Source organism: Mytilus edulis, chromosome 2 (assembly GCF_963676685.1).
Source record: "Mytilus edulis chromosome 2, xbMytEdul2.2, whole genome shotgun sequence".
In the NCBI taxonomy this organism is placed as follows: domain Eukaryota; kingdom Metazoa; phylum Mollusca; class Bivalvia; order Mytilida; family Mytilidae; genus Mytilus; species Mytilus edulis.
Window position 1 is genome coordinate 40,939,112 of NC_092345.1, and position 16,922 is coordinate 40,956,033.

General features: G+C 31.9%; 1 protein-coding gene and 1 long non-coding RNA gene across 4 annotated transcripts in view; one reads left to right on the plus strand and one right to left on the minus strand.

The window, feature by feature from the left end:
- The window catches only part of LOC139510174 (stAR-related lipid transfer protein 3-like), a 137,639-nt gene that overhangs the window by 30,038 nt on the left and 90,679 nt on the right, over positions 1-16,922 (minus strand). For 2 of the 3 annotated variants that reach the window (XM_071296530.1, XM_071296531.1), the window contains exon 9: positions 9,619-9,710. In XM_071296530.1, coding sequence (XP_071152631.1) covers positions 9,619-9,710 — 92 coding nt within the window. The remainder of the gene's footprint in view (positions 1-9,618; positions 9,711-16,922) is intronic. The other variant, XM_071296532.1, reaches the window with a different exon arrangement.
- LOC139510176 (uncharacterized) overlaps positions 1-16,922 on the plus strand; it is a 30,013-nt gene that overhangs the window by 10,567 nt on the left and 2,524 nt on the right. The gene's annotated exons all lie outside the window — the stretch shown is intronic.

The following is a 16,922-nucleotide window of genomic DNA, read 5'->3' on the forward strand; positions in this document are numbered from 1 at the left end:
CAGATTTGCTCTAAATGCTTTGGTTTTTGAGTTATAAGCCAAAAACTGCATTTTACCCCTATGTGGCCAAGTTTGGTAAAAATTGGCCCAGTGGTTTCAGAGGAGAAGATTTTTGTAAAAGCTAACGACGGACGACGACGACGACGGACGACGGATGACGGAGGACGGACGCCAAGTGATGAGAAAAGTTCACTTGGCCCTTTGGGCCAGGTGAGCTAAAAAGGGCTGCGCTTTAGCGCATGATACGCCCGTTGCTCTTTTAACTTGTCTTTTATGCTTTAAATAAATTTATATGATCAACTAGAAATATATATACAAATCAAAAGGGATGTTACATTAATATATTCACCAAAGTTTCATAAAATCCCCCTTTTTTAAGTATAAAATTCATTACTTAAGAAAACGTTAAATCTAAAATTTGTAAAAATGGAAAGGGAGCTTATGTCAATAGATATAAACAATTTATCAAAGTTGCATAAAATTTTGTGGAAGTGTTAGTTATTGTCCCAAAATTGGAAAATCCCCCCTTTTTTAAGCATAAAAATTCATAACACGGAAATGTAAAATAATCCTCCTTTTTTTATGAATAAAGCCCCATAAATCCAAAACTTAAAATCTGAAATTTATCAAAATTGAAAGGGAGCTTACATCAATAGATATAAACATTCACCAAAGTTTCATGGACATTGGTGAAAGCCTTTTTGAGTTATTGTCCGAAGTGTTGAAAATCCCCCTTTTTTTATGAATAAAGCCCCATAAATCCAAAACTTAAATTCTGAAATTTATAAAAATTGAAAGGGAGCTTACACCAATAGATATAAACAATTCACCAAAGTTTCATGGAAATTGGTGAAAGCCTTTTTGAGTTATTGTCCGAAGTGTTGAAAATCCCCCCTTTTTTATGAATAAAGCCCCATAAATCCAAAACTTAAAATCTGAAATTAAAAAAAAACGAAAGGGAGCTTACGTCAATAGATATAAACAATTCACTTAAGTTTCATGGAAAATGGTGAAAGCGCTTTTGAGTTATTGTCCGAAATGTGGACGACGGACGGACGGACAGACGGACGGACAATGGTATACCATAATACGTCCCGTCTAAAAGACGACGGGCGTATAAAAACTACCTTGACCAAAAACTATAACCTGAAACTCCCACTTTCTTTTTCAATGTTCAGTGGACCGTGAAATTGGGGTCAAAAGTCTAATTTGGCTTTAAAATTAGATAGATCATATAATAAGCAACAAGTGTACTAAGTTTCAAGTTGATTGGACTTCAGCTTCATCAAAAACTACCTTGACCAAAAACTTTAACCTGAACGGACGGAGGCATTTACAGATGGATGCACAGACGGACGCACAGACAAACGGAGCCACAGACCAGAAAACATAATGCTCCTCTACTATCGTAGGTGGGGCATAAAAAGAAACTAAACCAGATGATCTGCAGGGCGCAGCTTTATATGACTAAAGAGGTCGAACCCTGAACAGTTGGGGCAAGTATGGACTCAACATTCAAGCTTGATACAGCTCTGAATTTGGATTGTGATTAAATATTTGACACAGCCTAGGTTTCTGGCACAGAATGAATGTGGAACTTAAAATGTTTTTTTTGCTTTTGAGCAATACACTTTGCTGTTGAATATTAATCACCTCAACAATTCTTTTTTTATATCAAACATATATATATATATATATTCATTAAATAAAATAATAAAATAAGTAAAACCAGGTGCTCCGCAGGGCGCAGCTTTATACGACCGCAGAGGTCGAATCCTGAACAGTTGGGGCAAGTATGGACAAAACATTCAAGCGTGATACAGCTCTGAATTTGGATTGTGATCAAATTTTTGACATTACATGTTTTTTTTTACACAAAACAAATGTCAAGATTTTACAAATCAATTAAAGATTTCTTCTTCAAACTTTTTAAATCTAAAATTAAATAGTTGACACAGCATAGGTTTCTGACACAGAATGAATGTGGTCTAATGAACTTAAAATATTTTTTTTGCCTTTGAGCAATTCACTATGCTGTTGAATATTAATCCTCTCAAAAAAATGTTTGAAGAAATTTTCTTTTTATTTATGAAATCTGAAATGAGAAAAATTTAAACCCCCCCCTTTTTTTTCACATCCCCGTTTCCCTTTTTCCAAAACTGATATCAATTCAAATTTCTAATGGAGTTTGCAACAATAACTACTCTTTTAAATACATCATAAAATATTAAAATGTAAAATAAAGTGCTTGTTATCACTGAATGGTAAAGATTGGTTGGTAGTAAAAGTGAATATACATTGTTTATTGTATAAAATAATAAAAAAAAACTTCATCAGCAACATTTTATATTGGCAAATTTCCAATGAAGTTATTTACATAAAGTTATTGGCAAATAAAAATAGAAAATGACATCATAGTCATGTCTGGCAAATGTCCAACATACATTATCTAAAAACATTTTAGATAAGATAAGGAAAAAAAGCTTCATCAGCAACATTTTATATTGGCAAATTTCCAATGAAGTTATTTACATAAAGTTATTGGCAAATAAAAATAGAAAATGACATCATAGTCATGTCTGGCAAATTTCCAACATATATTATCAACTTCTATTCTATACAAAGAAAGATAACTCCAATTGAAAATTAATTGCTATTGCACAATATTGTGCAATTAGATATTTCTTGCTATTGTGCAATACTGTGCAATTGAAAATTTCTTGCTATTGCACAATACTTGATATGGAATCCTGATTTGGACCAACTTGAAAACTGGGCCCATAATCAAAAATCAAAGTACATATTTAGATAAAGCATATCAAATAAGCCCAAGAATTTAATTTTTGTTAAAATCAAACTTAGTTTAATTTTGTACCCTTTGGACCTTAATGTAGACCATTTGAAAACTGGACCAAAAATTAAGAATCTACATACACAGTTAGATTTGGCATATCAAAGAACCCATTTATTCAATTTTTGATGAACAAAGTTTAATTTTGGCCATTTGGACCAACTTGAAAACTAGGCCAATAATTAAAAATCTAAGTACATTTCTAAATTCAGCATATCAAACAACCCCCAGGATTCAATTTTTGTTAAAATCAAACTAAGTTTAATTTTGGACCCTTTGGACCTTAATGTAGACCAATTTGAAAACAGGACCAAAAAGTAAGAATCTGCATACACAGTTAGATTCTGCATACCAAAGAACCCCAATTATTCAATTTTTGATGAAATCAAACAAAGTTTAATTTGGACCCTTTGGGCCCTTTATTCCTAAACTGTTGGGACAAAAACTCCCAAAATCAATACCAACCTTCCTTTTATGGTCATAAACCTTGTGTTTAAATTTCATAGATTTCTATTTACTTAAACTAAAGTTATTGTGCGAAAACCAAGAATAATGCTTATTTGGGCCCTTTTTTTGCCCCTAATTCCTAAACTGTTGGAACCAAAACTCCCAAAATCAATCAAAACCTTTCTTTTGTGGTCATAAACCTTGTGTCAAAATTTCATAGATTTCTATTAACTTAAACTAAAGTTATAGTGCGAAAACCAAGAAAATGCTTATTTGGGCCCTTTTTGGCCCCTTATTCCTAAAATGTTGGGACCAAAACTCCCAAAATCAATCCCAACCTGCCTTTTGTGGTCATAAACCTTATGTTAAAATTTCATAGATTTCTATTCACTTTTACTAAAGTTAGAGTGCGAAAACTAAAAGTATTCGGACGACGACGACGACGACGACGACGATGACGAAGACGCCAACGTGATAGCAATATACGACGAAAAAATTTTCAAATTTTGCGGTCGTATAAAAATTAACAGAATGGAACTGTTAATTTTTTACTTATTTTATTATTTTATTTAATGAATATATATATCTGCACATGTGAAAATTATTTTTTACGCCTATATATATATATATATATATATATATATATATAACTCGTCTAAACATCAACCCAACAATGTTAGATCTGTAAATTTGCTTTCGCAAATTTTTGGTTCTTCCCTCGCCGGGATTCGAACCCATGCTACTGTGATATCGTGACACCAAATCGCCTGCACTGCAGCCGTCCCGCTAGACCACACGACCACCTGGGCTCTCAAAAAAAGAGCTTTCGCTGGCCGTGTGTTACCTTTCCACGTCAGTTTTAATCTAGCGGCGTACTACAGTACATGATATATAAGGCATGAAGATATTATTGTTACAGATCAGCTAAATTATCTATAGTAAAGGATCCTACAAATTAATGTAATATACAGTCACAGAAAATAATTATATTTATAAGTACGTCTGAGTCAGTGACAACTCTACAACAGATGTATCCATCGGATCGCCATCAATGATGGTGATACATGGCTGTGTACATAATGTATATACAACTCGTCTAAACATCAACCCAACAATGTTAGATCTGTAAATTTGCTTTCGCAAATTTTTGGTTCTTCCCTCGCCGGGATTCGAACCCATGCTACTGTGATATCGTGACACCAAATCGCCTGCACTGCAGCCGTCCCGCTAGACCACACGACCACCTGGGCTCTCAAAAAAAGAGCTTTCGCTGGCCGTGTGTTACCTTTCCACGTCAGTTTTAATCTAGCGGCGTACTACAGTACATGATATATAAGGCATGAAGATGTTATTGTTACAGATCAGCTAAATTATCTATAGTAAAGGATCCTACAAATTAATGTAATATACAGTCACAGAAAATAATTATATTTATAAGTATGTCTGAGTCAGTGACAACTCTACAACAGATGTATCCATCGGATCGCCATCAATGATGGTGATACATGGCTGTGTACATAATGTATATACAACTCGTCTAAACATCAACCCAACAATGTTAGATCTGTAAATTTGCTTTCGCAAATTTTTGGTTCTTCCCTCGACGGGATTCGAACCCATGCTACTGTGATATCGTGACACCAAATCGCCTGCACTGCAGCCGTCCCGCTAGACCACACGACCACCTGGGCTCTCAAAAAAAGAGCTTTCGCTGGCCGTGTGTTACCTTTATATATATATATATATAACTTGATTCTCTGAAGAGCCAGTGTCGCTCACCTTGGTCTTGTGCATATTAAACAATGGACACGGATAAATTCATGACATAATTGTGTTTTGGTGATAGTGATGTGTTTGAAGATCTTATTATACTGAACATTCTTGTTGCTACACTTATCTCTATCTATAATGAACTTGGCCCAGTAATTACAGTGGAAAATATTTTCTAAAAATTTACAAAAATTTATGAAAAATGTTAAAAATTAACTATAAAGGGCAATAACTCCTTAAGGGGTCAATTGACTATTTTGGTCATGTCAACTTATTTGTAGATCTTATTTTGCTGACATTATTGCCGTATACAGTTTATCTCTATCTATAATAATATTCAAGATAATAACAAAAAACGGCAAAATTTCCTTAAAATTACCAATTCAGGACAGTAACCTAACAACGGGTTGTCCGATCCATGTGAAAACATCAGGGCAGATAGATCTTGACCTGATAAACAATTAAACCCTGTCAGATTTTCTCTTAATACATCGGTTTTTTAGTTATTAGCCAAAAACTGCATTTTACCCTTATGTTCTATTATTAGCCGTGGCAGTCATTTTGGTTGATTGGCCAGGTCATGCCACACATTTTTTAAACAAGTTACCCCAATGATGATTGTGGCCAAGTTTAGTTTAATTGGACCAGGAGTTTCAGAGGAGAAGATTTTTGTAAAAGATTACTAAGATTTACGAAAAATGGTTAAAAATTGACTATAAAGGGCAACAACTCCTTCAGGGGTCAACTGACCATTTTGGTCATGCTGACTTATTTGTAAATCTTACTTTGCTGAACATTATTGCTGTTTACAGTTTTTCTCTATCTATAATGATATTCAACATAATAACCAAAAACAGCAAAATTTCCTTAAAATTACCAATTCAGGGGCAGCAACCCAACAACAGGTTGTCCGATTCATCTGAAAATTTCAGGACAGATAGATCTTGACCTGATAAACACTTTTACAGTGTCAGATTTGCTCTAAATGCTTTGGTTTTTGAGTTATAAGCCAAAAACTGCATTTTACCCCTATGTTCTATTTTTAGCCATGGCGGCCTTCTTGTTTGGTTGGCCAGGTCACGCCACACATTTTTTAAACAAGATATCCCAAAGATGACTGTGGTCAAGTTTGGATTAATTTGGCCCAGTAGTTTCAGAGGAGAAGATTTTTGTAAAAGATTACTAAGATTTACGAAAAATGGTTAAAAATTGTCTATAAAGGTCAATAACTCCTAAAGGGGTCAACTGACCATTTTGGTCATGTTGACTTATTTGTAAATCTTACTTTGCTGAACATTATTGCTGTTTACAGTTTATCTCTATCTATAATAATATTCAAGATAATAGCCAAAAACAGCAAAAATTCCCTAAAATTACCAGTTCAGGGGCAGCAACCCAATAACAGGTTGTCGGATTCATCTGAAAATTTGAGGGCAGATAGATCTTCACCTGATAAACAATTTTAACCCATGTCAGATTTGCTCTAAATGCTTTGGTTTTTGAGTTATAAGCCAAAAACTGCATTTTACCCTTATGTTCTATTTTTAGCCATGGCGGCCATCTTGGTTGGTTGGCCGGGTCACGCCACACATTTTTTTAAAAAGATACCCCAATGATGATTGTGGCCAAGTTTGGTTTAATTTGGCCCAGTAGTTTCAGAGGAGAAGATTTTTGTAAAAGTTAACGACGACGGACGACGGACGCCAAGTGATGGGAAAAGCTTTTGGGCCAGGTGAGCTAAAAATTGCAGTTTTTATCCAACGCAATCATAGGTTAAATGTAGTTTTCAATTTAGACTCGTTTATATATATATATATATATATAACTCGTCTAAACATCAACCAAACAATGTTAGATCTGTAAATTTGCTTTCGAAATTTTTTTGTTCTTCCCTCGCAGAGATTCGAACCCATGCTACTGCGATATCGTGACACCAAATCGCCTGCACTGTAGCCATCCCGCTAGACATATATAACAGTATTCTATAAATTGAATTGTTATTGAATTACCTTCCTTACACTGCTTTTAAATTGTCTAAATTGTCCTTTTACAAGAAAAAACCTATTTGCTAAATGATTTGAGCCATAACCCCCCATAACCCCTCATAACCATCCTTTGGTAGTATTGAAACTTGTGGTGTAATTTCAGAGAGATTTGTATGCTTAAACATAATGTTATTGACTGGAAACTACAAAAATGCTTATTTTGGCCCCCAACTTATTGAGACCCACCTTGCAGCAAGAACCCCAAAACTCAATTCCAGCCTTTCCTTTGTAGTAAGAAACCTTGAGGTATAATTTCGAAAAGATATATACACTTAAACACAAGTTATTGTCTGTAAACTAGAAAAATGTTTCTTTTTGGCTCTATTTTGGCCCCTTATTCCTACATGTTTGGGGAAATTAACCCCAAACTCAATCCCAGCCTTCCCTTTTTTATATGAAACCTTGTGGTACAATTTCAGAGAGATCCATACAGTTACACACAAGTTATTGTCCTACAACTAGAAAAATATTCATTTTTGGCCCCTTTTTGGCCCTTAAATCCTTGTCTGTTTGCCCCATAACCCTTATAATGAATTTCATCCTTCTTCTAATGGTATTAAACATTGTGGTACAATTTCAGAGCAATTGAAATACTTATACACAACTTATTGTCCTGAAACTAGATAAATGCTTGTTTTGGGCTCCTTTAAGCCCCTAATTCCTAAACCTGTGGGACCATAACCCCCAAAATCATTCCCAACCTTCCTTTTGTGGTTATAAACATTGTCCTAAAATTTTATTGATTTCTATTTACTTATACTTCAGTTATTATCCGGAAACCATCTGTCTTCGGATGACACTGACGACAATGCTGACGATGATGACGACGTGATACCAATATATGACAAATTTTTTTTTAATTTTTGCGAACATATAATAAAATGAAAATGATACAAAAATTAAAAAAGGGCTACTAGCAGTTACTGATATGCCAGCTCAAGACCTCAATTAAACTGATTTAAAGTTATGTCTTCATCATATGAATATCAAGCACAATCCCACCCGTTATGGGTTTAGTATCATACTATCATAAAATATATGAAAAGAACATAACCTGTATATACACTTTTCTATTCACAACTATCCAAATATCAAGCACAATCCCACCCATTATGGGTTTAGTATCATACTATCATAAAATATATGAAAAGAACATAGCCTGCATATACACTTTTCTATTCACAACTATCCAAATTTGCTTTCAACTGACTTGTGCAAGAATCTACACACAATTACATATTTTTGATAAAGGTGTTTTAAAATCATCATTGTCTTATTCTATTTACAGTCAATTATTTCAATTAAAATACAAACTAAAATTCAGCAACAATTTTTGGGGATTCAGCCACAATTTTTTGGTAACCAGTTAACTGTCTTGGATTCACATATTACTTTTCTTTTTTAAAGAAAGTAACTTGTTTTGCCAATCAAAGTGCTTGCTATTTTTTAATATCCTTTTTGGTCATATAGACCTACTGACTGTAAAGGTTCTTATACATTCTTGGCTTTCAAATATTGGACTTTGAGAGTTCCTGATGAAGGTTAATCCATTCAATTTCTGATGCATGAAATTTATAACATGTTGTTTCCATTTTTTTGTAGTTCATTATACTGCACTTCTGGACAAAGGATGATAACTCTAATTTTGAAAGATGACTTTAACAATGACATCATTGGTATTTTCAGAACAGATATTATATTTTATTTTCTTGACAAGTATAACATCATTTCTTTAGTTATATATCTTAATATATATTTCTTTGATAAATTTCTGGACAGCGATATGAAATATTGTTGATCCTCTCAACGAGATTGATTTTCTCCCTTGAGCCGGTACGGCAAAAGTGAGAAATTTAATTAGTAAGATCAAAGAAAAATTTTGTAAAATAGTGATAGAATGTTATGATCTATGCACTATATTTGAAGATTTTTTTATCAAGACGTTAGTACCATAGGGTTTTGATTGCCTTCCATGCAATCTTTACCCCAAAACTCACTGAGCTAGCTGCATTTACCTGTGGGTAGAAAATGTGAATATTGTCATTTTAAATCATATTGGTCTGAGTAATAAATGAGAAAAGTATCATTTATTGTTATCTATGGCATGACATTCTCCTATTTAAAAAAGATTCCCAGATTGACAAAATATTGATGAAAAGTCGACCTACCCTATCTATATTTCTTTAAAACCAGGTTTAAATCACCATTTTCTACATAAGAAAATGCCTATACCAAGTCAGGAATATGACAATTGATATCCATTCGTTTGATGTGTTTGAGCTTTTGATTTTGAATGCGTTGCTTTACCTTAATGTAATTTGGAGAAATATCTAAACAATTTAAGCTGTCATTTTAATTTCAAAATAAAAATTGTATTTCATTTTTATTAACAGGATAAAGTTTGGCTTCTTTGAAACCTTCAGTCCCCTAAAAAAGTGTTAATAAAAAAGTTAGTTTATTTCACATCAATTGTTGATTTAAACTCTCAAAAGAAGCCAAACCTACCCTAAAACTGATAAAACTGTTAACAGACGAGTGACTTGCCTGTCTACTGTGCCCTCTCGTCCCTTCACTTCTCTCCACATCTGTATCAGATTCTGTAACAGAAAAAAGGATGACATTAAAATGATGCTACTAAGAATTGTGAGGCACCTCTTCTCTTTATTTTTATGGCCCATATCTCAATTTTTCATGTATTTTTATTATTTAGGTACTTGGGTGTAGAAGCTGAGTTGCTATCTTAAATGGATTTGTAGAGGAAAATATGTGCAGATTTTTTCAAGTACTATCATGGCTATAAACTAAGTCTTCTGTCAAATTAGTACAAATAATACTAATAAAAACCTAAATTATGTCTATTAATTGCTGATGTAACCTTGACCTTTGAACTAGTGACATAAAACACCAAAATAGATCTTTTTCACTATTCACCAAAAAAAGGTAAGGCAATCCAAGTTTGTAAGAAATTTCAATTGGTCAACAGATTTTGTTCAGAAATCCCAAACTGTCGTCTGGACATATACTATGTTGTCTGTTTATTTGTAGTCTTGAAACATTGTCTAGATAAATCTGCTGTAATCAATATTGTCCTCCACATTAAAAAACTTGTTTTTAAATAAAGATTTTCAGTATATAATTATCCAAAAAATCCTCAAAACTTTTTCATTAAGTGGTACTTCATTTATTTGTCATTTCTAACATATGAATAAGCCAGTGAAAATAGAGAGAATCAGATTTTCAATGTTATGTAAACTGAATTGCTGTAATTGGATTGAAAATACCATTAAATGTTATGGTTTTATAAGAGAATTATAAAACGAAAAATAAGAAAATATAGTTTATTTATAATTTTTACAAATAGTTAAAGCTAAAAGTATATTATTGGGTTTATTAAGTGGTACAGGTAAAGGTGAAAAATCTGTAGAATATCCCTGTTAACACAATGGACACACAAATAAAAAAAACCTTAAGGTAGACATAAGAAATTTCTATTTGACAGATTAAAAGGTATTTTAGAAAACATGGAAGTTGTAGTCAAACAAATGAAATATGTGCACTCTGCATTAATACATGTTTATTTTATGCTTGCTTAGTCTACACCAAACTGTATAATGATAAATGATCATGTGATTTATAAGAAATAGTTAATAAATACAATGAAGTTAAAATGATAACATAAATTAACATTCTAAATAATATCCAGAAAAAAACAGCACAATTGTGAATATTTGTAACAAAACTGGTACATGTATATGTTCTATATGAAAAAATCCCCTGAATACTAATATTGAACAGAACACATTTTATAAACATTTATGAGCTTATTTTTCTAAAGTGCATTTTCATTTTCAGAGGTGGACAGGTATGCACACTATATAAACTTTTTTTTGTAACAAGCAACATCTTTAATGGTGGTATAATGGCAAAACTTGTCCTCCAAAAAAGAGGGTTATTATGATAGTACATGTATTAGTATTCATTGGTCATGCTAAACTTAAAAAAATAAGAAAATATGGTGATTGCAAATCAGATAACTATCCATCAGAGACCAACTGATATAATAGTAAGGAACTATAGGTCACCACATGGCCTTAAACAATGAGCATATCCCACACCATATAGTAAGCAATAAAAGGCCCAACAAGACAAAGTATAAAATACCTTATTATTCAAACAAGAATAACAACAACCTGATTTATGCACTACACAATAAATGAATAACAATATAGCACAGACATAAATATGTAAAACAAATATTTCCCTTTTCCATGCAACATCAAATAGAAATCTTGCTTTCACTCTATGGGAAAAACTCTATTGTTCACAAAGGAGTAGGTCCGGTAAGACCCCTTTTTGGCCCCAAAATATAGCAGTTTTACAAAATTGTTAAAATGTAAACTTTTAAATATATATTGGACAGTAGAATGCTTCTGCTACATAAATATTGGTTGTTTTTGGCAATACAATGTACATATATCGAGTACTAGCACCATTAAGTCACGCTAAATTACTGAAATCTTCACAATTCTATCATTTTAGCTAAATTTTAGACGGTTTTCGTGTAAAACGAAAGTGGCCGCATTCGTGTTCATCCTTAATATTGAAATGTAAGTTGTATTTTATGATAATACATAACATATATAAAGATTTTGGATGAACACGGATGCGGCCACTTTCATTTTTGACAAAAACTATCTAAAAAGTGACATTTTTCGACATATTTGGCAGATTTTTCATATTTGAGCTTGAATCGGATCGTTATCAATGACTAAATCAGTTAAAATCTTTCACATAAACTAATTGATTCAAATGAAATAGACACTTAAGTCTTTAAAAAGAGGTCAAATTCATTCGTCAGATGAACTTGAAATTTGAGGCCAAAATTGATCCTTACCGGACCTACTCCTTTTACTCATGTGTACATTATAATTCTGTTCCTAAATAATAATTCAAGCAAATTCTTTCATTTATCAGAAAATTATCCCTTAAATGAGATAAATAAGCATAGATTTAATGGAATAACTGAAAGTTCCAAGGTAATAAGACTTCTATCACATTATCTTTTCTGATGAAATGCAGTATGCAAAAACAATGCATTAAATCAGTTTATGGAATCCATTAGATTCTTATTAATATTTTCAATGCAAACATTTTCCCTAAAAAATTGTATTATAGTCTAATAATTCAGCTATATTTACCTTCCTCTATTTTTAATTTACTGACTAAATATCCTAAAATTCCATGATGTTTGTGATGGTGATTAGGATGTTTTTTCTCCACAACATTTTCCATATTAATTTTTCAATATCTAGATTTCATTTTCTTCTTCTCAAAATCATAAAATCAAAGAAACTTTTAAGCACTGATTTTTGTTATCATGAATTTAAAAAAATATATCAGCACATCATTGTCAGGAAAATGTGTGTCAACTAAAAATTGATGGTCATGCAAAGTTGTCAAATATAGAATTTTATGTGCAATGCACTATTCAATTTAAAAATACTCAATACTATGTTACACAGCAAATTCCCCCAAATCAAAAAAAGGCACCAACGTTTTGTTATTTTTAAACGAATTAAATCCTAAGCCTTTTTCAAATTCATTAATATCAAAGTAATTGAAATGTAATAAAGTATGTATTGTGAAAATATAGTGAAAACCAATATACATTCATTATTTTGATCGTATGATCTATCACCACATGTGTGTCATGAAGAAATCCAGGTAAATCACAAATCATTCTATACATTTATATTAGTACACTGTACCAGAATATCTTTTAATAATGTTAACCATTTAATGAGAAAGTCACACAAATGAATAACTTATATTTCGGAAGTGCAAATTTATTTTAAATCTGCTCAAACAATCCTTCTTTATAAACTATATGTGGTGTAAAAATTTAGACATTTAAATAACAAAATTCCTGTGCATGTATATGAGATATATTGATAACATGAACAAAATCAGTCAATGATATTTAAAAAAAAAAAAGGAATGGTGAGCATTAATGATACACAGGGATATTGAAAGTGAAAGAACATCAAGCTTGAAACCAAAGTTTTGTCTGATTTTTAGGTCTTAAGAAAAAAAAAACCAACAAGAATGTGTCCCCAGTTCACAGATGCCCCACTCGCACTATCATTTTCTATGTTCAATGGACCATGTTGGGGTTAAACTCTAATTCGGCATTAAAATTATAAAGATCATATCATATCAAAATGTAATGCATGGTGATACACAGTATGTAATAAATAAGCCTGCTAAACACTCAACAGGAAGTTGATGAGCAATGATTGTGACAACACAGGATAGCATTCCAATTTGAAACTTGATACCAAATTACAAGAAACTCTGTGTACACAATAATACATTGCAATCAAATGGTGGCATAAAATATATTCACCGAAAATACTGAAATCTGAGGAAAATTCAAAACGGAAAGTCCCTAATAAAATGGCAAAATCAAAAGCTCAAACACATCAAACAAATAGATACCCATTTTCAAACGAGCAGGGTTTAGAAATATCCATGTCCACCAGCACTATATATCGAATTTATGAAAATTTGGAAACTTTTTTGAATAATTCTCCAGAAAATATGGGTTTCAAAAATTATGTTGTAAATATACACTCATTTACATTAAATCATTAATAAATGAAGAATGTGGCCATGAGAAAACAGGTGCCCTCACTTGTGTAAATATTTATTGCAACCTCTGAAAAAAAAAAAAATTTACAAAGGGACATAACTCAAGAAAAGCAAAACTGATGCCACCAAATTCAAACTTGATATGTGTTTGGTGGTATTAAGTATTGTCTTACAGTCTATGATATTCATAACATTTGGTTGAAACAAACAAAATTTAGAGTGTAGAAACAGCAAATGAAGCAATTTATAAAGGGATGGAAATAATTGGAAAATGGTGAAAGTGAAACCACCCAAATTTAAACTTGATCTGAGTTTGGTGGTAATAAGCATTTTGTATAAGTTTCATTCATAACATTTGTATGAGGCAAATTAATTTTAGGACTTTAAGGACGGACAGACATTAACTGTGAGACATACAAGGGTAAAATTTACTAAATGAAAAAAATGTGCTATTCCCTTTCATTCCATTACAGTGCTAAAAAATTGACTTAAGCCGAGAAAATATATATTATAATAATATAATAATACTAATATTTTATTCAATAAAATATCAAAGCATATTAATAATTACAATACACAATATATACAATACATAAATACAATACTAACACATATACTGTGAAAGTACTTTTATTCGTGGGGTACCAAATTTCGTGGTTTTCGTGGATGACTTTATCCACGAATTTAAGTGTCCAACGAAATAAAATAACCATTGTCTAAATCAAGACCTGGAAAGATCCCAATCGGTAGGTTTGACTACTGATATGACATGTATGATCTAGTCTAAGAGAAGATATTGAATAGCACCAACTCTGAGAATACTTTAATAGCAGTCACAGAACTACAACCGCATGCAGGATTATACCCATTTAATCTTTAATAACCTAAAATGTACAACTTTTGTTTTTGATCAATGAAAGTCAGATTTCCGGTATTGATATGCTAGTAAGTATGATAAAGTGTTCATTTATATCCTCATAGTTCTCGTACATATAAGAAATAAAAAAAATTATGCTGGTCTTGATTTTGCTAAGAATTATTTGGCAATTCATAGCATTTGTTTATGTTACTGTTTTCTTTAGGTGACATGTTAATGGCCTAATTAACACCTTTGATGGTCTTTAATCTGTTGATCACTTTATCATGGGTTAATTAGTGTTATCACTACGATTTACACGGGTCAATGTTTACTTTGCAATTTCCTTCAATCTAGACTATTTGTAACCCTCGTTTCTAAAGGCTTCAATTTTTCAATTTTTTTTTTTTTTAGAAAACTAAAATCCACGAATTTAAAAACCCACGAACATGTAAATATTGCTCAAACCACGAAAATTGATACCCACGAATTAAAGTACTTTCACAGTATGGTAAAATATATTGGTATTTTATGAGTGTAGTATCCTTCAGTGCATGGACAAAATTTGCTGATATTTTATACCCATGAAAGCTCTAAAGCTTGTTTCAAATGGGGTCCCTTCATGTAAACGGCTTTTAAAAGCCGTTTTTATATCTTCATGTAAAAGTTTTACATGAAGATATAAAGAACTTTTTTGATACCATCAAGGCAAAACTGAGTTATATGTGAATATATTTGCTATATGGAATACCTGTTTGTCACCATAACTTAAAGAAATGTGGATCATTTTATGTTCGTTCCCCTAAATGTGCTGGTTTACCACTTCTAAATACTTCTTTCAGTTAAGGCATGATAAACTACCTGTATCCAATCCCATAGTAAAACGTACCATTCAAACAGATAAAAATAAATGTTCCATTCAACATATTCAAATTGATTTCATTTTTATCAAATGTTTTACAACAAATGCACAAAATCAATATTTTTCATACTGCACATCCATTCCATGCTATGATATATATGCCATATTTTGTTAATAATATCTCAGAGCAATTATTCTGTCTTGAGGTGATGAAACCAGACATTAGAGTAGACACTTAAAACAACAGCACATATATGAAAAATATAGCTGAACAAGAATGTGTCCATAGTACACGGATGCCCCATCCACATTATCATTTTCATGTTCACAGGACTGTGAAAATGGGGAAGAAAGTCAAATTTGGCATTAAAATTAGAAAGATCATATTATAGGGAACATGCATACTAAGTTTCAAGTTGATTGGACTTAAACTTCATCAAAAACTACCTTGACCAAAAACTTTAACCTGAAGCCAGACCGACGGATGGACGGACGGTACAACCAACAGACAGACAGATGGATGGACAGTTTGACAGACGGACAGTTAGACAATGGTAGATCATAATAAGTCCTTTAAACGAGCGTATAGAAACATCATCAATTCAACTGTAAACCAGGTGCTCCGCAGGCCGCAGCTTTATACGACCGCAGAGGTCTAACCCTGAACAGTTGGGGCAAGTATGGACAAAACATTCAAGCGTGATACAGCTCTGAATTTGGATTGTGATCAAATTTTTGACATTACATGGTTTTTTTTTACACAAAACAAATGTCAAGATTTTACAATTCAATTAAAGATTTCTTCTTCAAACTTTTTAAATCTAAAATTATATAGTTGACACAGCATAGGTTTCTGACACAGAATGAATGTGGTCTAATGAACTTAAAAGTTTTTTTTTGCCTTTGAGCAATTCACTATGCTGTTGAATATTAATCCTCTCAAAAAAATGTTTGAAGAAATTTTCTTTTTATTTATGAAATCTGAAATGCGAAAAAATTTAAACCCCCCTCCCCCTTTTTTTTCACATCCCCGTTTCCCTTTTTCCAAAACTGATATCAATTCAAATTTCTAATGGAGTTTGCAACAATAACTACTCTTTTAAATACATCATAAAATATTAAAATGTAAAATAAAGTGCTTGTTATCACTGAATGGTAAAGATTGGTTGGTAGTAAAAGTGAATATACATTGTTTATTGTATAAAATAATAAAAAAAAACTTCATCAGCAACATTTTATATTGGCAAATTTCCAATGAAGTTATTTACATAAAGTTATTGGCAAATAAAAATAGAAAATGACATCATAGTCATGTCTGGCAAATGTCCAACATACATTATCTAAAAACATTTTAGATAAGATAAGGAAAAAAAGCTTCATCAGCAACATTTTATATTGGCAAATTTCCAATGAAGTTATTTACATAAAGTTATTGGCAAA